At 41.9% G+C, this 22,464-nt stretch overlaps 1 protein-coding gene across 1 annotated transcript in view; it reads left to right on the forward strand.

The window, feature by feature from the left end:
• Positions 1-17,507, forward strand: part of LOC8031865 (zwei Ig domain protein zig-8) — a 77,306-nt gene extending 59,799 nt beyond the window's left edge. Inside the window, exons 4-7 of the mRNA XM_042289149.1 lie at positions 120-425; positions 2,083-2,085; positions 3,885-4,066; positions 17,090-17,507. Coding sequence (XP_042145083.1) covers positions 120-425; positions 2,083-2,085; positions 3,885-4,018 — 443 coding nt within the window. The 3' untranslated portion in view covers positions 4,019-4,066; positions 17,090-17,507. The remainder of the gene's footprint in view (positions 1-119; positions 426-2,082; positions 2,086-3,884; positions 4,067-17,089) is intronic.
• The last annotated feature ends 4,957 nt before the right edge of the window (positions 17,508-22,464 follow it).

Consider the following 22,464-nt stretch of genomic DNA (forward strand, 5'->3'; position numbering starts at 1 on the left):
AAACGCACCAGTTGGACATGGCACGTGCTCTTTTTCCTCCAGTGTGAACGCACTTTGACGTTGCCGCTGAATGACGGAGACACGAGTGACGGCGGGCGAATCCCTCTCTCGCCCCGCAGTGCCCCGGGCCCGGATCCTGGAGTCCCCCGAGCTGTTCATCAACAGCGGGTCCTCGATCAACGTGAGCTGCGCCATCGAACACAGCCCGGAGCCCCCGGTGTTCGTGTTCTGGTACCACAATGACCGCATGATCAACTACGACGCGGCCAAGGGTGGACCCGGGCACATCTCGGGCGGCAAGCGAGGCCAGGACGCCTACGTCAGTAGCCTCTTCATTCGCAACGCAAGACCGCAGGACTCGGGCAACTACACGTGCGGCCCGTCGAACGCCGACTCAACCAGCGTCGTCGTGCACGTTTTAAACGGTAATTCTTTTTACGGTGATAGCTATTTTTTAGTGTTTTTGGAAGCAAATCTTGCGTATGTTTCGTGTACCTAAGTGGCGACCCGCTAAATTCAGCGGTAAAATTTCTCCGCTAAATTAAGGGGGGGGGGGGGGGGAGAATCACCGAGTCATGACAGTGGGACGTCATTTCGCATTGCGTTAGAATATATTATGATATATTTAGGGGGAAATTTGTTCTACACTTAACGGGACAATTTTTTCCGCCGAATTTCGCGAAGATTCACTGTGCCGTCACGGGGCCAAAAATTTTCCGCTAAATATAGCGTATAAATTGTTGCGCTATTCGTAAGAATGAGCAGGAAAACATTTTCTGCTACATTTTGTGAGAACTATTTTCTTCTAGATTGTGTGGAATTCAGTGTCACATGACGTCATGGTGCGGCGTGACGCCACTGTGCCGCATGAACACAATCCGCTGAATTTAGCGTGATGGAAGTCCGCTAAATTTCACCATGGCAGTGTAAATGGGCGCAACACTGAGCAGTCTTTTGGGTTTCGCCGCAGTTCATTTGCAAGAATCAGCAAGAAACCGGGATTTTGTTTTCATTCATTGCGACCAGAGCTTGCAAGTAGAGCTTGTGGAAGTTTAGGAGTAGGCACATGTCTTGCTAAGAATATTGTCTTCATCAAGGAACTTAAGAACATTTCGGCTGTGCTTTACTAAGAAGAACAGGAAGCTTCTTTCAAGGGTACCTTCCGTAGGTGGGCTAAGATACCTCCCTATTTTGACTGGAATTTCAGCCACGGGATTTGACTGGTGAGAATGGTGTCGTAAAGAGAATTAAAATGGCAGATTGCCACCAAAGCGTAGACTCGCAGACTGAAACTCGAATCTGGTAAATAACGTGAGCAAGTAAACCAGTACACAGCAACAGTCATTTACTGAGTAGGGGTTGTATTTAAAATCGCCATTCGCACAATTCTTGTTTTAAAAATGCATATCCTCTATCGTATAAAAATATATCAGCTCAGTTTGAGACACCCATAAGCTCGTTTAATCTTCTTTGGTAATATTGCATTTAAGAAATACTATTTTGGTAATTTTTTTTGTTACTAAAAAGGGGTTATCTTGTTTATGTTGCTTGAATGAAGTTGGATGTTTGTTCTGTATTAAGTTACTTTAATATACATTTCAGCATCTAGGGGTGCAATTTTGATTCGAAATAATTCGTAATTTCAAAAGGAGAGGTGTATGCCAGCTGTTGTCATGCCATTAACACCAAGCTCTCTCACCCGTTAAGAATAATTAAAAACCGGCCCCTTTTGCCGATAGTCGCTTAAACTGACAACACTCCTTGTCATGTCTGAGCTATCCTAAGATGTGAAAGAAATACTTTTAGCGTACTCAGTTCCCTAAAAGAGAAAAAAATGCAACTACAATAAGAAACAAACGATAGGGCTGAAACACTGTTCAAGTTAAATCATAGTACACTCATGTCCGTAACTTGTTTTAAGATTGATAAGAACCTCTTCAGTGTCGCGGGTTTTCTTTTTTTTTTTATTTATACGACGATCTGGTTTTGGCTGAATAGAATGAAAGCAATGCCTTCGACCCAACGTAGGAATTTTGCATATAAATCTATATGCATGGCATAAATGATAGCGTTTTAATTCAGCAGGTGTTTTATATTTTAGAGTCATTGGTGGTTATCTTTCATCTTTCATTTCATCAATAGTTTTGTTCCTTTTTTGCATCTATAAAGTCAGTCTCTTCTTTTCTGAGACCTATTGCTTAAATGTTTTGTGTGTGATTCTTCATTTTGGTTTATATTTCTTTTTGCAATTTATTGTTTACTTTTTTTTACGACTCCGACGTTCTCTGCAGATGTAACGCTCCTCCCGACATCACTGATTCATCTTCTAGTATGAGCACATACATGCACTCTATCCCTCTCTAGCTCTCCCATGCGAAACTCTTTTGATTTGCAAAATATCTGTCCCCCCTTCCCCCCCCCCTCCACTTTTCCCTTGCAGTTTTCTTTTTTTTTTTTAGGTGACTATATTTTCTTTTTTTTCTTTTCGCCCACACACGCTTAGACAGACACACGGCAATAAGACATACCAGTACCATAATTTTGTTAGGTCTTCTTAAAGCGTCTAAACGATAATGAAAACTCACTTGGTCACCTCTATTACGTTCGCCATTTCTATATTTGGTTAACTTAGGCTAAATATTTTTTTTAGTATATTTTTTGTTCCAATTGTTAGTTCTCTCCTCACCTCGCTTAATTAATGATTGTTGATGAGTGATTGAAGATTATGTGTCTTCTTTTTTTTTAGTTATGGCTTACTTTGAGTTTATTTTATTTTAAGAATTTGTTTAACAAAATGTTGATTTTTAGTTTTCATATTTTTTTATTTGATATCGAACTCCAGAGGCGTGGTGCTCGTTATTAATTCTAAATCCAATTCGCAATGAACGTTTAGCGACGTATAGGCCAAAAGATAATAAGAACTTCCTTTCAGATGCACTGTGAGCACTGCGTAGTTCCGCAATTTGTTCTTTTACAAATTTGGAACATTCCTACAGTAACTTGTTTACGTCGTCATGGTGCACTCATTGTTGAAGAATAACTTAACATGTAAGAGGAAAAAAACATTAAAATAGTTTGCTCATTGTTGAGTTTGTCCTATAAATGCGTATGCTGGCAAAGAAGTATGTCTTTGTTGAAATCATGGCCTTGCTTTCTTATTATACTTGGAATTCAAAGTCCAAGGACATACGTTCTAGCGTTTAGCTGTTAAAAAGGTTTAACCTCTTTTTATATTACCTCCCTCTTCTTTTTCTAAAATTTAATTCTATATAATTGCAAGAAGAACTACGGTTGTGAGCTGTTGCACAAACGCCACCATGCAATCCTTAAGTTTTCCGATGCGTTTGTTTTGTTTATTTTATCTCAGGGATCGGGTCGCGTTGTTTTTAGGACACAGTGAACTCCACCCCCTGAAAAAAGGTCTATCTAGTGTCTGGATAGAATATGTTTTCTGCAAAATGAACGTTTCCGGGAAAAAAAAGATAACAAACTTTAGAGCAGTATTTACGTCTAGAGGCGTTGAGTTACGTGCAATATGCAAGCAAGTCGTGACGTCGACCCGATTTTAGAAACATGTTCCCATAATTCTAAAGATTTTTTGCACAAATGTATTGTAATAAATTTTAAGCTCAATTTTTTCATTCGCAAAAATTAATGTCAACAAAAAATTGCGAAAAATATTTAAAACAGTAGGGGGGGGGAAATAATAGGTTGCAACAAACACCTCCTTGAATTCGTAATATATATATAGAGAGAGAGAGGGAGATAGAGCGATTTTTTTTGAGCAGCTTGTCCTTTATTGCAATTTTCACGATGTTTTTTTGTTTTTTTTTGTGCAGCGTGTTGCTTTTTGCATTTCTGACAGTGTTTCTGATTTTGCGTAGGCGAGAAACGTGCCGCCATGCAGCACGACCTGTCCCCGTCGGGGGCGCTGCTCCGGGTGACGTTGGATTCAAGCCTGGTGCTCTGCGCCGTCCTGACGACGCTAGGCGCCGCCTCCCGACTCACCTCTTCTTGACCGCCAGGGGGCACTCTCCGCTTCTTCCGTCCACACTGATGACAACAGGCGAGTGCTGCCTCAGGGCTAATCTCGCATGCGTGGATTTGCGGGCAGTGCAGTAATTCTTCCACGGAATCTGTTTAGGATTCCACCGATACTCAACCAATGTTTCACGAAGAAATGTGACTCCTCACTACTCTCCTAATTTATCAAAAGAAAAACCCGATTCGTGTATGATTTTACACCCGTTTGACTAGATTTTAGGTTATTTTTATTTGGGGAAAATCGCTAGGCGTATAAGAATGAGCGATTCAATTTCCTCTGTGAATTTGGCGCGAAGAGCTCAAACTGTATGAACAGAACCACAACGATAGGAATACCTCGCTAAGTGTAGGGAAAGGTAAGGCCACTAAATGCACGAATTTAATTCTGCATTTAATTTCAGTGGGGAAACTTGCATTGATATTCATTCTTGCACCATTTCAATTACCTCTTTAAATTTAACAGACAAACCTGAATTGGTGCGCAATTATGCTCCAGTACAAATTCTTCACTAAATTCAGGGAGATACGGCTGTCGCCCACGTAGTGGGACGAAAGTCCGCTAAATTTACCTGAATTTACTGTGACTGCCCAGCTCGAAGAAGCTAACAAATAACTACCGTGGGCAACTGAGAACTTGCTGCTCAGTCCTATAGCTCGAGCTTAGTCGTAGTGTTCAGGTGCATTTAATTTTCTTACATAACACCGAATTATATTTTGTTGACGACACTTCAGATAGCTTAATGAGTAACATTGCATTCATAAGTGTTCTATTGTACCGGTTTAAAGCTCCAACTCTTCGACGGCAGCCTTTGTTTTCTTGTTGCTCAAAGATAACCGAAGCAGAGCAATCTGAGTAATTGTTTCCCAAACTAATATAATTATATTATTTTGGAAAAGAATAACCCAGATTGCTGAAAAAACTACGAAAACTGACCCAAAAAGGCGCAATCGAAAGGCCGGATTACATTTCAGGCGGAAATGACGGCTCCAAGTTATGTAAAGGAATATTTTAAACGAAAACTGCGGTTTCACAAATAAAACCGTAGTTTTCGTTTATAATACTCCTGCTACCTTTTCGTTCCCCGAACAGTTGAACTGTATGAATCAACTGAGCTCTAGTTTCATCCTCATATCGAGGATAACTTTTTTGGGAGCACTAGCTGTATTGTGTAATTTTGACCGTTTTAATTCATTGAACGAACTCTAAGATAAGTCTCCAGAATTCAATAGATTGCCAAGTTTAATATTGAGCGCGCTCATTTATTTAGATCATTCTTCGCAATTTTTTTTATAAAACTATCGTCGGGTTGTCTCTGAAAAAAAAAAAAGATTGTTCTGTGAAGCTCTTTATTTCTTAAACTGAGAGATTCTTTTATAGGTTCAGATTTGCGGCTGTCACTATATAAGATGGAATGAAATTTCACACAATGTTTTTTTTTATAAATATCGTTTATTCGTGGAAGCGAAAAAAAAATTCTTCCGCGTTTGCCTGTATATTTTTTTTTATTTTTTTGCGCTAAACCTTTTTTTAGAAACATTACTTCTTTTTTCCTCCTTCTACATCGTCCGCTTTGGAGCGTAGTGCTTGGTTCTGGATAAATATTTGCTGATCCGTCCCCTGAAGTGCCCCTTTGAAGCGCTCTGCTTTTTTTTTACTTTGTGTGTGTTTGGAGACGGATTTAAACTGTTTCTGGACGTGGGCGTGTGAGGCTGCTTTTTAACTGCCCAACCCACTCCAAGACACGAACTATTTGGTGTCCATCCCGGCTTTGTTAAGCATCAAGCTTCTTTTCAATTTTTTCCTTGATTATTTGAGTTCAGTTGAGTTTCTCTGTCCTTTGTCTAGCTCAATGCCCCATTTCCAAAAAAAGTGTTTTTATCCACTTTTTTTTACGAAGTTATTTAACGTCCTTCTAAGCTTAATGGTGGCCTCCAAACAACAATTTTGTTTTTATTTTCAATCCTTTTGTAAAGTTTAGTGGGCCTTCTTTTGAGAAGTTGTTTACTATCGCTACATGCTCGGTGGAATTTGGTATCTTTGGCTGTCTTTTACAATAGGCCAGATGCACGAATACTATGTAAAGCGTGTCAGGCATGACATTCTTGTTTGCCAAAACAAATACCCCGAAATGCTTGACAGCGTTCAAAACTGTTCGCCTCATATGTGTACAAAGCTTATTAAGTAGTCAGATTTGACCGCTCAAAAAGAGACTTATAGTATATGTTTGCAGGTAAAATTGTCACATATCTTTGCAAACATTTCGTACGCGCGCGACTCGTCTACGGTTTCTATTACTTTATTTGTTCTAGACCTTTGTATTTTGTAATCTACACACTAAAATTTCTGCCATGTGCTGAACAGATATTAAGAAAAACCTTTTTAGAGCTTTTCAATGTTTCTCAGAGCTTCTCAACAATATAATTTTTCGTTTTCGTCTATTTTCTTAACCCTTCTAAACAACGAAACTGACCAAACCAGGATTTCACTATATATATATAAAGTAGAAGCCACCTAGGGTCACACAAACTTGAAAGGTTTAATTCAACATGTATAAGTTATACAGAAACCGCGACGTTTCGAAGGGAGACCCTTCTTATATATATATATATATATAAAGTGGAAGCCACCTAGGGTCACACAAACTTGAAAGGTTTAATTTAACATGTATAAGTTATACAGAAACCGCGACGTTTCGAAGGGGGACCCTTCTTCCTCATTGAGGAAGAAGGGTCTCCCTTCGAAACGTTGCGGTTTCTATATATACAGAAACCGCGAAACGTCGCGGTTTTTATATATATATATACGCACGCACGCACGCACGCACACGCACATATACACTCACACACACACACACAAACTTCCCCCGCGATTATAAAGTTATTTGCATAAAACACGCGATAGAGGTCCGTGGGTACTAAAGTCCGTCAACAAATCAAAATGATCTATACTTTGATATTCACATTACACCATGACGTCACCTGACACAGGGACGTCACGAGTTACCACAACCAACGTCACTTGATTAGCTCATAAAAGGAGGAAGGAACCGCACCATCTGCTTCCCGTCTTTCAGAGCCCCACCTAGAGTTTCTTTTAAAGATTGTGTATTCCACAAAAAAAACGGTTCAGCGCCAACTAGACGCTGTGCTTCGAAACATACGCAGTCTATAGCACACGCTGCAGTTACCATAGCAGCCGTTTGGCAAAAGGGTGATGCGCCGAACGACGAGAGGAGGACAGTTAGGGGAAAGGGGCTTGCTGCCCGAGCAAGCCGCGTCTATGGGCAGGTACGTGACCGAAATCATTGAATGACAATCTAATAACGTAGGTCATAACGTCTCGTTAAACTGTTATGTCACGTGATACGATGACATCACACGACGTTGATACGTCACAATCTTACACGATAATACTTGGGATACGCTGGCGATGCCTCGTCAATAATTTCAATCATACTCTCCCTATATTGACGATGGAGCTCCTAGCACTGTTTTATTTTTTGTCGTTCTGTACTCGCGATGTTGAGGACCTACATCGCCAGACGCAAATACGTCGTATTTTCTAAATGTTAACGCTAGAGGGTGGAACTCTCCGTCTTAGAGCGAGAGCTGGTATGTGCTGTTCTCACCACTGTTAATGACGTCCGTTGCTAACGTTGAAGTTGGCGCAGTAGGACGTAGGCTGTCCGTCGTTGATGTCGCGAAATCCTCGAAAAAGATCTCCCGCCCCCCGCGGAAATCAAATCCGGGTCTGCTACGTGCGAAGTGGAGGAGTTACCACAGAGCTACGCCACGGCGTTTAAAACCTGCTCTAAACTCGGGTTTCCTGTAGTACACAATGCCCACTGCACGCGCTCACAGGAAGAAAGAAAACAAAAATGGCCGATCACAAAATGCAGTCGTAGCCCTGACAATGCCAAGAGTTTGTGCCGGGAGACGCACTTTCACTCGCTTCACAAGAAAAGAATAAACTACAGCGTTCGAAACAAAATGTTCGCATGTTTGTTTTGTTCCGAACGCTTTTGTTCACGCACCCCAGTGTGCGTCAACGTGACACCGATGCTCAATGGCTTCGCCGCCACGCGTCGCTGCTCTCGCTGCATCTCTACTGTGGATTAACACAAGGCTACACAGTTTTGTCAAGTTCCCCTTTCTCACCGATTTCTTTATTCCTCTGCAACCCGATTTTGACAGGAACATCTGGCGCTGGCGTTTTAGGGGAGCACTAGTGGTGATATCGAGCAACCCCTCTCCAACTTCATCTTCCTTCTCTCACACCACCTCTTCCACTCCAACGCCCTTTCCCACGTGTCCAGAACCTCGCGAGAGCCAGGCACACGCTTTGGCAGTGAGGCTTTTGCTGTTATGGATCCGCCGTATTGTCAGGCTCGAAATTGACAAGTTCGCTACCTCAAAACTTGCCCCCGAAGAAACAAGGAAAGAACGAAGTGAGAGAGACTAATATGAGAAGGAGCAAGTAAACAAAGAAAGACCGTAGACGTCCTTCTCTCCCCTTCTATGCCTCACTACATCCGAGAAAGTTCCTCGCGCACCCAATATTGCTCAATGCGAGTGTGGGTCTGCGACTTGAAGCTTGTAAGGTTGTTCCTTTCATCGATATATTTCTTTTACTTCGCTCGCTCTATTTTCTTATTTCTTTTATTCTTGCGTTTCTATCGGGTTTGATTGATGTTCCTCGTGGCTCCGGTTGTTGTTGTACGGCTGCAGGTCGGACAACACGTGGCACGGCAAGTTGGAAGTATGAGCTACAATGTTCGTCTTTCGGGTAAACTCTTATTGGCCTTTTTCCGGGACACGTGGATGCGGAAGTTCGGGCGTCGAATTCTACTCTCACTGCTGGTTTGCCCCATTCATCCTCGCAACGTTTTTATCCAGTTCCCGGTTGAGGCGACGTCAGCTGTCGAGTGTCTTTGTAGGTCCTTTAGGATATATCAATATTTTTTTTCCGGTTTCAATTACTTTTGTTTATTTTTGAAACGGGGTTTTGGATTTTAGAAAAAGTGGGATTTCTCAACAAAATCGAAAGAATAGAAGAAAAAAATCAAAACGCATACTTCATTATAAAATAAGTGCTGGCATTTTATTAATTTTTGGTAAACGTAGACACATTCTAAATAATTTTAACGCACTCCTCAACATACCTGAAACATATAACACATTTTATACTTATTTCTTTTTTGCAATTTTCAAACAGAAAGCTACTTTCCTAACGAGACCTAACTCGAGCCAAATGCTAAGTGCATTTCACTGCACTGCACTCGTTGAATGCGTTTGAATGCGAAAGTCAAACGCCGGACGCTGGCGATTCGAGTTCTATCGTGCTCTAAGAGTGCAGTAAAAATAAATGGAGCTAGCTGTAAGGTGACCCTCTAATCACTCCAACCAGGGTTTGACATTCTCGCATATTCGCGCGCTATCGTCTTCTTCCCTCCCTCAGCTTTTTGAACATAAAAACTAAGGCCACCGCGCCCTCTACCTGATGTCAGTGTAGCTAGGCAAAAGAATGGAGAAAGGACAGCTGCTTGGGCGCGGGCTCTATGGCGCGTTCCCACTGGAAGCGGATTCGATCCGGGAGTTCTCAGCCACAAAGCGGATGAGATTGAGCGATTGGGGCGGGTTTCTATCAATCGCCTTGGGACTGATTTCGCCCCAACCGCTTTCACGAATCGCGAAGCGGCAACAAATCGGAATGTGACGCTAGCGTGACGTTGGTGGCTTTGGAAACAAGATGGCATCTGTCGCTGCTGAGGCATCCAAGTCGCTGTAGTCCTAGCCTTGAAGCAGATAAATCAACGAAGAAACGTCATGTACACATCCGTAACTTGAATCCGCCGGGAAAAGAATTGACCCGTAATCTTAACAGGCTTCGCTCCTGTAATTTGGTTCGGGTAGGAGTTTGTTTATTATTCGGGGTGCCAAAGCCCGTCACTTTCTGCCTTGTTAGTCTTTGTCCCTACTAGAAGATCAAAACCCTCGCTCTATCTGTCGAAATGGCAGCTTTGGTAACCATTAAGGCAGTCGCGTGAACTCCTCAATGCTTTCGACAGCGTGCTTGACCAACATGAAGACCGATAGACACGTCGTGAGGTCATTTGCGCAGCTAATAATACCGCGAAGCTAGCAGGGTACCTGCACTAGCTCGACCTGTAACGTTTACTTCTACAAAAGGAATAGCGGGTACCTACCCCAAAAAATAAAGTATACGTACCAGACGATGCGAAATAAAGTATACGTACCAGACGATGCCAAGAAATAAAGTATACGCACCAGACGATGCCAAGTAATAAAGTATACGTACCAGACGAGCATTTGAGCTTAATGTCAAACAGACAGTTGGCTCGATCCACGTGCGAGGGACGGGGGGAGAGTCTGCCACCGACGAAGCCACGACCGGGTAGCACCGAACACATTCCCCCGCACCAAGGTCGACCAAGGCCGCTCACAAACTCAAAAATGATAAGAGCGAACAATGTGGAGGAAAAACGGGCACTTTAGCCCCAAAACAAGGTTAGCTACTTATGAGGGGAGGGTCCGCTTCGAAGAAAGGGTCGGTGGCATCCCTCGTGAGCCAGCAAGGTGCGCCGACCCCTGTCTGTTCTCTGCTGATATACAAAATCGAGAGAATCGCAGGGGGGTTCTGCTATTCCATGTCTTATTTTTTGCTTCCGGAAACTCGTGATGCGTGCGAAGAGCCTGAAGAGAAATCCGCAGAGTGCCAAAGGAGCTATATTTTTGCTTTACATCCTGGATTAATCTGGACTTTGTATTGTAAAATAGGGGTGCCGAAGGCATTTCTCAACAAATCACGCGTGATCGCCGGAAACCGTCAAGCGTGTCCCAGCGTGTCTGAACGGGGTCGCTCGTGAACCGCATTTGCAGCCGAATTCACTATCGAATCTCATGCGCCACTGTGAACGCGATATTAGTGTGTCGCTGCGTTGGCGGGTCGGCCTTTATCTCCGCTTGAAAATATTGTATGAATGCCACTTTCCCCTGCGTGAAGACGACGTATTTAATTGAATTATAGCTTTGATAAGTAGCGTATTTTCCTCCGCAACCGGTGCATAATCCGCAAGGGTAAATTTGGGGTCAAAAAGGAGAGGTTTTGCACAAATAGTTCGCACCCGGTGCATAGTGCGCACTTAGTGTCTAATCCGAACGTAAAACTTATCATACACGCACACCTTGACAAATGCTTGGTGTGTTAGCTCACAAAGAATATTGTATCATACATAAATCACTAATAATATACTCTTACTCATAAAATTCTTCAAGCTTTGTCACAATGAACTATCTAAAAAAAAAATACAAAACCTGGTATAGTCCGCACTTGTAGATAGTTTGTACCGGGAGAAATTTTAATTTTTAAGCATGTAAAGATTGCGGACTATATTCTGGAAGATACAGTAGAGGTTTATAGAAAGCTTTAACTTTAAAGGCTCACTATTAGGATACGAAGACTAAAAACAACTTACGGGAAAATTTAGCTGCTACCCCCCTTTTCATATTGATTTAACTTGATCTCCTTAATAAAAGGAAAGCGCTCTTCTCCAATCACCCATATTATAATTTAACCCACGTTTTTGACGTCCATCTTTACCACACAACTAGAAAATATCTCAAAACGCATTTCACGCCTAGAGCCTTTCCGGTCGCTACAGAGATGGCAGACGCTACGAGATAATGGGACCAATCAGACGCCGTCAGAAGCACACCGTCATGGTCCTTGTGATGTTTATGTACGGGTTCTGTTATCGCTGAATCGATTGTAAGCAAAATACGCCACGTGACACGATAGTGATGCTGCTTGATTGCAGGGTTAGGCAGAAATACTGAAAAATGTATTTGGAAATGTAAATACTGGGGATACCTTTAAATAGTAGCTAAAATACTGATACAAAAATATCTGTAAAAATATATCGCGATACGTATGGGAAATACGTTTTAAATAGAGGCAAAACGTCTTTGAAAATATAAATACAAGAATGCATTTTAGGGACGGCAGGATAACAAATAGAGAAATACTGATACTGCAATGAATTTTCAAATTTGTTTGAGGCGCCAATTGAAATGAACCTTGAAGTTTGAAGTGGAAGTTTTTGATCCCGAAAATGACGAAGAGTCTTCATTGAGCTAAAAAAACAAAAAAAGAAAACGTTCCATCAAAGACTGAACGCGGTACCTTCCCTGACATCCTGTCTGACTGACGAGGGATTCCAAAAAACTTCAACCTCTAAATAAATTTTATGTCACCCTAAATTTTATCGAAACGTCACCACGGCCTTGTCCCATAGGGACGCCTTTGTCAATATTGATCACATGACGTTATGGTAGAATGAACAGGTATTCTTGCTCTGTAGGTGTGGCCTTGAGCATGAAACTTTACCCACGCTGCTGTATGAAAAAAAATACGTACATTCATTGTAGGTGACCTCGTTGAAGATCGTGCATGCAGTGTCATTTGGAATTTTTGAGAATAGAGGACCACTTGAAGCATCCTGAAGCACATGTCTTATCTTCTGTTGCGGTTGAAAAAACGATACGGTGGCATCACTGTTGTGAAAATCCTTTCTGCCAACCCTCTGCAATCGACGCATGGATTGTAGTCCTCAAGGTTTGGCTAGCATCATCCAAACAGAGACCTCGTGGATTGCGACCTGATATTGCTGGCACAGGAGCGAGCTCTCCGAAAAACATCGCGCTCTAGACGAGTCGCGGGTGTACGAAGCCTGGTTCGGCACAGCGACGCCACGTCTGGCCTCCTTTCTGGATTTTTACCAGAAAGGAAGTCAGATGTTCTTAACGTTTTAGTCAACACGTTAAGGATCCCTTTGAGAATTGATTGAGGTGAGTGGTCGCTTTCACAAGTTTCCCAGACTTCGAACTAGTATGGTTTGTTGGTAAATAATTTCTGACGATATGCCTCAAACGTGTTGACTTGCAGTGTTTCGTGGCTTTTAAAGAAATAATAAAAAAATATATATACCGGTAATATCGAATAATTTACGAAGTTGTCGCGAACATTTTATAAAATAAGTAGAAGAGATTATTACAACGTGCAGGCTAAGGTGGGTAATTGGCGGCTTTGTGAATTACCATAGAAAGACCCTAGAAATCTTGACGCCTCAAACATCGAAAATTAAATTTTCTGGAAGAACGTTAGGTAGAACGTTCAAGTGTAGCTGAAAGCCCAAGAACATGTCTTCCACATATCCAGAGCGTTTATTTTCAAGCTTTACCGATTTGTTTAAAAAAGTCGTAAAAGCTACACTTATTGTGTTTGTGCAGGTGAAATATACGACCAGGGGGACATTATATGGGTGACTAATCTTTGCGATAACTAGGCTAATTTATTAAAAATCATGAATAACCTTTTTAATTAGTGAAAAAAGTCATGATTCTAAATATAAACTTACCGAGCGTCATCCAAATCCACTAAATAAGCTCTTTCTAGAAGTACTTGAAACTCATGGGAAACTCGGGGGCGCACCAAAGTAACGAATCCTGCAGCAGGCGCAAAGCTAGCAGTGGCAAAACGCGATGATAATCTGATCATCCGCGTTTCGAAACTTCTAGTTTTGCGCCTGCTGCACGAGTGGTTACTTTGGTGCGTCCCCGAGTTTGCCACGAGCTTCAAGTCGGTCTAAAATGAGCTGATTTAGTAGTTTTCGTTGACGCTTAGTAGGCGTATATTTAAAACCATATCTCTATTGTCACAAATTAAAAAGTTAATTAATGAATTTTAAAGAATTAGCCGAGTGATCGTTGCGATTAGTTACTTATTCTATGTCCCCCTGGTCGTGTTACTCACCTGGAAAAACCGCGAAAGTAACATTCACGGTATATTTTAAACAAATCTGAAAATATTTTAAAAAACAAAAAAGACCATGTATGTTTTATGTAAATAAAAAAAAAACACTTCAGCTTGAAGTTTTATAAAAATTGAAGTTTTATATAAATATTTAAAAAAAACAATTGAAGCTTGAAACTTCATTGAACGATATGACGTGGACACCACCAAAAAGTCATTCGTGCACAGTACTTCCAAAATGACGACTTTGTATGTTGCGACCTCCTACCTTGATATGGGTTTACCAAAGTAAGCAATTCTGGTAGCTCGTGTGCACCCTTGTCTGGCACTACTACAGCACACGGTTCATAGACAATTCGTGTATTTGTTGAAAGACAGTTATTGCAAGTATCAGAAAACTCAGAAAATTGACCGCGGCACATGCCAAAAACAAAAATAATGACGACAGTTTCCATTTCTGCTTTCTAACAGGCAAGCCGACCTCCTGTCAATCATATTCAGCATCCATCATCTGAACAAGAAACTTTCAGAGCGCCACAAACTTCACCCGCGACGTGAATCTTTCCCCCCAGCCACTATTGTTCATCCCCCTGCCTTTGTATCCCACAAAAAAAAAAAAAAAAAAACGTAAATGAAATTGCAAAAAATAAACTATGAAGACATTCCTGCGGCATTTTTGCCAACGTTGCCAAAGCTTTCTGGCCGCATTGTTTTTCTCTTACACCAGAGCCCCCAAAATCAAAATCGCGAAAAAAAAGTACGGAGCACAATGAAACGATAGAAAAGAGATGAGTGTCTCAACGAAACGACTAGAAAAAAAAATAAGGATAAAAAAAAAGAAAAATTTTTTCACACAAATCCGGAGGTGCCAGAGCGGCTTTCGTGCGATGGGTCGCTCAAGAGATCAGGCAGAAACGGGATTCCGCGAGACTTCGCTTTCCTTCTTTTCTTCCTTTTCGAAAATATGTCTTTGTTTATTGATGTGCATTAAAGCTATCGACTAAACACGACAAAAACCCAAAGGCGAGGTAATGTTGTGATAACCTAGATGTAAAAATTGACGCCCCACAAAAAGAGAGAGAAAAAAAGAGAGAAACTGCGGCTGAAAGGACAGGATCCGCAGAGACGCCTTCGCCAGTTCGAAAAACAACACTTGATATCCTGGGGTCGCGGTGTTTTGATCCCTTATCGAGAGTCATCTGTGTGTCATTTCGTTTTCTTCAGATTTCACTGTGTCCAGCTGTCTGGATCGCTGCCTTTGGTTGGAAATAGGAAACTGGCGCGTAGATTGAGATACTGACCGCGGTCTGTGGGACACGCTTAGGACTTTTGGGAACCGGAGATAGCTTAAAGGCAGTCCGAAGGCTACGCTGCAAGTTTTTACGAATTGCAGCTAAAATTATATTGAAGCAACAGTTATATAAATATATATATTTATCGGCCGTATAGTCACTTATTTTTTTTTGTCCTTAAGACATTATGGCTGCGGTTCAACTAGGCTTTTAAATAGCGTTCTTTAACTCGCAGATGCACCGATTTTCGTTTGAGCAAGAGATTAATAAACTGTACATTTCTGCGCGTATTAACCCTCAAATGGTGGCCAACTGAATAAACTCCGGGTTACGCTTAGTGAAACGTCTTCGTCACAGCTTTACGTGCATAATTCATAAAGTGCTACATAAAACAACAAATGGACGTACTGCATAAGAACATCCCAAAATTTTTAACGTTTTGATGAAGCACAGTAAAAAACATGCTTATATTAATGAAAAAAGTTTTGTTCGCAGCTTCGAGTTATAGGGGGTTCGCCCTGTAGAGCTTGCAACCCAGTTATTAAACTGACAGGTTTGTGGCGTGGTGTCATAAATGTGGCGCGCCGCCTGAAATGCGAGCATCAGTGAAGTCACACATGGACTTCTATTTTTGTATCTCATTGCCTGTGCTTTACAGACTGCTCACCTCTATTACGAAGAGTGGGGTCGAAAGAATTGCGCAGTCGTTTGGGCGGTGTTCCGTCAGCAAGAATCTTTTCAATTTGGCGTGGGATTTGGTAGTACGAAAGGCGACTGAGGTTTCCTCGTGACACTCCCTAATAGATGAGATTGGGGACCACTAAAAAGGGGGATCCTCCATTCCAGTTAGAAATTTGTTCTCGCACTGCGTGTAAGTATATGTCCGCTCGACGTCAATGCTTCGATGCATAATGATAATGTGTTTTGTTCCACTGCGTCACGTAATTTGGTCTCTGTGTAAGATATAATATCATCGTTAATTTTTCCGACATACCTTTTTCATCAGTGGAAGGACAGGCAGTTTAATGTAACGCTCTTTTTTCAGTCTTTCTTCGGTGCGATTTTGGCTTCAGAAGTGATCCACACTGCCACACGGGGGAAAATTTTGATTTTACGTGAATTTTTGATGAGGGTCAGCAATTAAACATACAAATTCTGAATCAAAGGTTTAATTAAAAATTGCAGTGCCCATTTTTTGTACCCGACTAACTTTTATTAAACTAATAATTCTACAGAAAACAATACTTAGCCACTTTTGAGTTTTCTGATATTAAGTTTCTTTTATTTTTATCCAAAAAACGCGACGGGGCTGATCCTATCTGACATTTAAAGAAAGATATTCCGTGAATTGAATAACAAAATGTTTCGAAACTGACGCTATCGTTCGCCATCAGGGGTGATCTTATGACCTTGTCAAAAAATGTTTCTTATAAAAATTTAAGCAAAATTTAAGCTTAGCGAGAATCAAGTAGAAATTGATTATATCTAGATGCATGTGATCGAACTTATAGCAAATTAAAATATTCGGCGGTGTCTCTTTAAATCTGTGCCATGCAACGAAAGGAAACAAAGAAATATGCCGTCAGGTAGGACCTATTTGTCGAGACAACAAACTTTACTTCTGCTATTGGGTCCAATAATCTTTGTGGCTAGAATGTTGCACAAGTCATCTTTCAAACTATTGGGCAATCTATGTCCTAAGTTGCATCATCGATAGAAGCATAATTTAAGACATAGAAATGCTCATATTCTGTAATCTAGCACAATCTTCGAGCTTCCATATTTGCATATTCTTAAATGTAAAGTCTCTTAATGTCGCGCATTGCGTTTTTAAAGTAGAAAAGAAAAAAGAAAGGCGGCATGGGCGTTCGCTGCATTATATACGTTAATTAGAGCATATGCTTGTGTTATTACGTTTCAGATCTCACAGTGCACCCAAGTGGCGTCCTGAACACGCACTGAGTCCGGAAACCTGGCCATCACGTTCTGTATGCGCGTGGCTCCAGGGACGCCGTGAACGCCGCTGACACCTTGGCTCAACCTCGGCGTGTGCCCCAGCGCCGCTATCCAGACTGACGCATTGAAAGAAAGAACGGACCTCGAAGGCGCACCAATGAAGTCACCAAAAGGACATCGGTGGTGCTTCGCTGTTGCTCGATTGTGTGTAGGAATGATTGGTTGATATAATCGACCCGCGTGGACAGCTACAATCTTGGGCGAGTTGTGAACTTCTTTCTGGAACCTGTAAATACGTCCTGTGGCATACAAGGTGACACATTCCATGGTAATGTTAAGGAGTTCTGGTGCTGGTCTCTCCCGCTAGATCGGGTCGCCAAGCTCAGGCTTCTTACAAGTTAGATGATGATGAGAAGCAAAACTTTCCTGATCAATCAGTTTCCAGTATGTGGCCATCATCTTGGGGCCGGATGCCCTATTCCAGCCTGACCAATCTACTGTAATACAATTTTCAAGGTTTATTCGGTATTTCCGTTGTGAGCAATGGCGTTTTTTTACTACTGAGTTATCACTTGCTCTCTGAAAAATTGTTTATCACTGGTATTCATTGATTTTCTAGTTGCCTTTAATGTGCAGTGCTCTATAGACTTTTCAATGGATTGTGTAAATTGACAACCTAGTTCTACTATATTTTAGGGGTAAACAGTTATGCGGCAGACATGATTGCCAAGATGAGATTACGTGTTTTTTTTCGCAGACAGCAACCAGTGGGCTATATCGCGGTAAGCTGAACACAAGACTAACATAAAACATTACGTCACCAAGCAAGTCATTCGTGCAGTAATGCTTCTGTTATATGGGCCACTTTTTCTAACCACTAAATGAGTTGATAGAATTCTCAATGAGAGGCTGCTTCACTCCAAAAACTAGTGGAAAACCTTCCACAACCTGAAGCCCTTAGTATGTCTGAAGCCCCTAATTGAAGGCTGGTGAAATAGCAGATTTCAAAAAGCATTCTTTCCAAAAAACATATTAAAAATTACACGGATCTTTAGGCAAAAGCCGCTAAACGTTTACGTTTATTAAAACAAATGAAATTTTAAACGAACTGTTAGAAGGACTTACCCCTTTGCGCACATATGTTGCCTTTTAGAAAACATTTCCTGCGCAGCACTTTTTTTAAACTTTCTGCTGTGACGGTGCATGTGTTTTCAGCGCTGTTTTTTTTTTGAAGGCAGAGTTTTGTTGCACGTTTTTGAAGTTTGTGACAATTCAAAAATCGCATAAACAGTAGCGTCAGCCACAAGGTCGTTTGGGTTTCATTTAAGTAAAATTGATTTTCAGTTGTCTAAAACGTAAATATTTTTGAAGACATCAGCAAGCAGGGAATATGAATCATGAATTTCTTTTTGCTTAGTGCTTGTTTATTTTTAATACATGTTTGCTTGATTACAGCTGAGTTTGCTACTTGATAAAAAAATCTATCCAAAACAGATTCACGAATGAAATTCAATAAAAAGTAATGAACTTTGTTAAGGGTAGCTTGTAGTGTTTATTGAGAGGTTATGAACAGGTTTTGTCAATGCGACTCATAACGTGAGAATGCAAACCAAGACAAAATATATTATTGCAGTAAATGCCGCGACCGAAAATAACACGTTGCGCTTACGGAGAAAACATACTTCCGACAAAGTCCTATCTTGCAGTGTGAACACTTTTATGTTTCTGTGTAGTTTGTCGGCATAGAGTACGAGGTTATTTATAAAAAAAGACTGTTTTGCTTGTTGAAATTATTACGACAGCGGATGTTGCTGAAGAGCCTGTCGAAATGATTTTTCTTTTGTGGTCCTTCATTATAAATTTACGACAAACATCAGATTGACTTTCATCTCTCAAACCACTGTATTTATTCACTAACCGTTAGAATTGACAATGCATAGCGCACTTTCTATTTCTTTAATGAGGATATCAAAGCTGTCGGGTGTGCTTATAACTCCTCCGGGCTTCAAACATCTGAAATATTCCCCTTCGTAAAATTGTCCCACGATGTTTCGGGTTGTGCAATAGTAATTTTTGAACTGAGGAAAACTGTGTTCCAATTTAAAACAAAAATGTATCATACTGTATAGTCAGCATGAAATTGTAAATATATGAACGAGAACTTTTATTGTTGACGATCTGTAAATAAAACGAAAAATTGCTTATTTCAACGTCCGCGTTGAATTTAATATGGCTTGTTTTAATTTAATATTAACATTAAACTATATCGTGCATTCCGTCATACACAAGAGTGTTATTATTCCAGTTTTAGTTTCTGAATTGATTGTTCGAAAACGTGAAAGCACATACATTACTTCAAACATTCTAATAAAATATGCATGACTTAAAGTTACTGCATACAAGAAAGTTGCCCCTTGCTCTAGTACGCTATGTCGAGGATATTGGTTTAGTGCGGTTAATTGATATGTTCAGTAACAGTCGATCGATTGTTGGATCAGATAATAGGAAGAGCGATCGCAACAGCAGAAGGCCAATTAGGGAAAGTAACAGAATGATTCCTTGGGATATAGTTAAGTGAAGCGCGAAATGGTTGGAGGTATCTAGCTGTGGCCAGAGACGCAACATGATATTTACTTAGCTGGTTTTAAGGTGTCGTTCCACATGTTGCAGTGTTAGTGTACGATGATTTTAAAGCTCCATTAGGCATTTGTCGAATACTTCAAACTTCTGTTAGAAAAGTATGAAAAAGTCTTAACTAAATTATTGATATATGTGAAATGAATCAACACAAAACGTGTGCTAAAGTGACAATTTGTTTTCCCCGGGAAATGTGTAGCTTGGTTTTAATACTGGATTTTATATAGCATTCCTGGGAACGGCCGTGCAACAGCAGGATAAGGTAAGCCACCATGTAGGTACAAGAGCAGTTCTTATAATTTGTGCACGTTTCATGTGCATGGACTATCAATGCAGTGCTAATTATGATAATATATTATTCTATTTAAAAAAGTTTGTTCACTAGCCACACATTCTAATCACGCGAGAATGATGGAAGATTGGAGGCTAGCCTACTTCTGGTCTATTTCGTGTCGTCCAGTGTAGCCAGAAACGCATCACACAAGCGCCCACTAATGATTTGTTTGAAGCATTGCGCCGTACTCTATGGCGTGCCAAAAAAACGGCGTGACGAGAAAATCCTGATTGGTCGACAGGGTCATGACGTCAGAGCTACGTGTCCTCGCGCGGGAATCTCAAACATCCAAAAGCCCTCTCGTGAAACTTCATGCGTGGAATGAAGTTGTTTAAAACATAGCATGTTATGCGAATTAAAAGGAGCCGCATGTCTTAAATGATTTCACTTTATAAAGTAATTAATTTGCTTAAAAAACAATTAAAAATTTTAGGTGGAGAATGGATTAGATTCTACAAAAATTTGTTGAGTGCCAGACACGTTACCGACTAGGCAACGATTACCTTTTTCTCTTTTTTTAATTTATTGCCTGTTTGTCAATGGTGGCACATATAGTTATCGAGGTAGACTACAAGGGTAAAAGCGAGCCCAATTCCGTGGGACGTTAAAGAGATTTTTTTTTTAGAGTGCAGCTCTTAGGCGCCCGTTTCCGGCTTGAGCGGTGTCAGCGTCGCCGTCGCCATCGGCGTAACTGCGCGGTGCATTGTGGGAAATGTCCCATAATGCACCGCGCGAGCCCACCTTCCTCTCCCAAGGTCACGTGACCTCGGGGGGGGGGGGGGGGCGAGGGGGGTCACGTAACTTCCCATCGGGTTGCCTTCTTCGGAAATTGATACGAGGCAGAGCGAAATAGCAGAATAGTAGTTTGACATCTGTGACGTGACGTCCGGTTTATTTTGTTACCTTGACATCTTCACCTCCACGGTGTTCACCTCACGACCGGCTTAACAAAGCCGGTCATGGTTCACATCTTCACTTCGCGTACTCCACCTCAGTATGCTCCCAGCTCGTTTCTCCGAAGTCAACACAACTGTCATAATTGGTAAAAAACGGCCCGTGCCAGTCGTTTGCAAAGCGACGCAGATAGAAGCAAATCGCCGCGGCGTTTTCCGCGGCCTCGGAGGTGCAGGAGCGAGCTGACGTTTCAACTACGAGAGTGTCAGCAAGAGCCGCATAAATACCTGTGCACACTCGGAGCGGAAGTGCACGTTTGATCGAAGTGCTTCGGAACCGATCTTTTACGAGTACCAGTGGATACTGACGTGACTCTCGGCAAAGAAAGGTGGGACCGGCATTGCGTAGCTCCCACAAACAGTTATAACCGGACAGTAATGTACTATCGGAAACAATTGAGCGTGAACGCGCCTCCGCGGCGACAAGCGTGTCTGAATAAAATATGGCTACCTTATAACAAAGTCTACATACCGTGTTGCGAAGGTAATTCATACGGTGTTTATTTGAGCTCCATATCGCACAAAACACGGAGATAGAATCGACGACAGCGTTCGTCACCACTGCCTCGGACATTCGGTCTCGGGCAGACGGTCTTGGCCAAGGACCGTCGGAGCAACGCCGGCAACGCTGCGACCAGTCGGAGTGTCGGCTAGGCATCGAGCTCGCTCGGTCGGTGGCATCGTTGCCGTTGTACCTTTTTCCGGGTGTTTGTGGATGCAGCGTTCATGTTCGTCGTGGCCGGTTTCGAGTACTTCCTTCTTTTTTTCTTCTTGCTTGAAGTCAGGACCCGCGGGGGCAGCTCGTAGAAAAATAAATGTTCGTTGATCGTCACGACCAAGTAACTGAGCGACGTTGTCGGTCAGGTTGATTTGATCATCGAAAGACGGCTCGGGAGCCGTTGACGTACGTACATTCTTGGCGTAAGATCGTTTCGTGTATCTGGCCTGTTCTTTAGTGTATGGCACTGCAACAATAACACGCCGCGACCGCCGTCTCCCCCTGCCCCAACACTAGACACAACAACCTGCAACAAGCTCTCCGCAAAACGTAAAAACAAAAACAAATAGACATGTCTTTGCTTGTTTTTACGTTTCCGGCAGGGACGTCACGGACGTCACTGCCCCGTATCGACCTCCAAAAAAAGCACCCCCCCCCCCTCCCTCGAGGTCACGTGACCACCCCCCCCCCCCCCGGAGGAGATTGAAGAATGTGGGGAGGAGGAGGAGGAGTATACCCTCCTCTCAGTACCCCTCCATCCTCCTCCTCAAGAGCTGCGCTCTTATTCGGCGTTACAGGGAGTTGCAAACGACTTTCAGTTTCAGAGATCTCTAAAGGACGTTAAAAAAACAAAAAAAAAGCAAAAAAAAAACTGCGTCCCAACAGTTTAGGAACACATGTTGCATGGTTTCTGGCTT

Source organism: Ixodes scapularis, unplaced genomic scaffold (assembly GCF_016920785.2).
Source record: "Ixodes scapularis isolate PalLabHiFi unplaced genomic scaffold, ASM1692078v2 PGA_scaffold11__112_contigs__length_91849675, whole genome shotgun sequence".
NCBI classification, from domain to species: Eukaryota; Metazoa; Arthropoda; class Arachnida; order Ixodida; family Ixodidae; genus Ixodes; species Ixodes scapularis.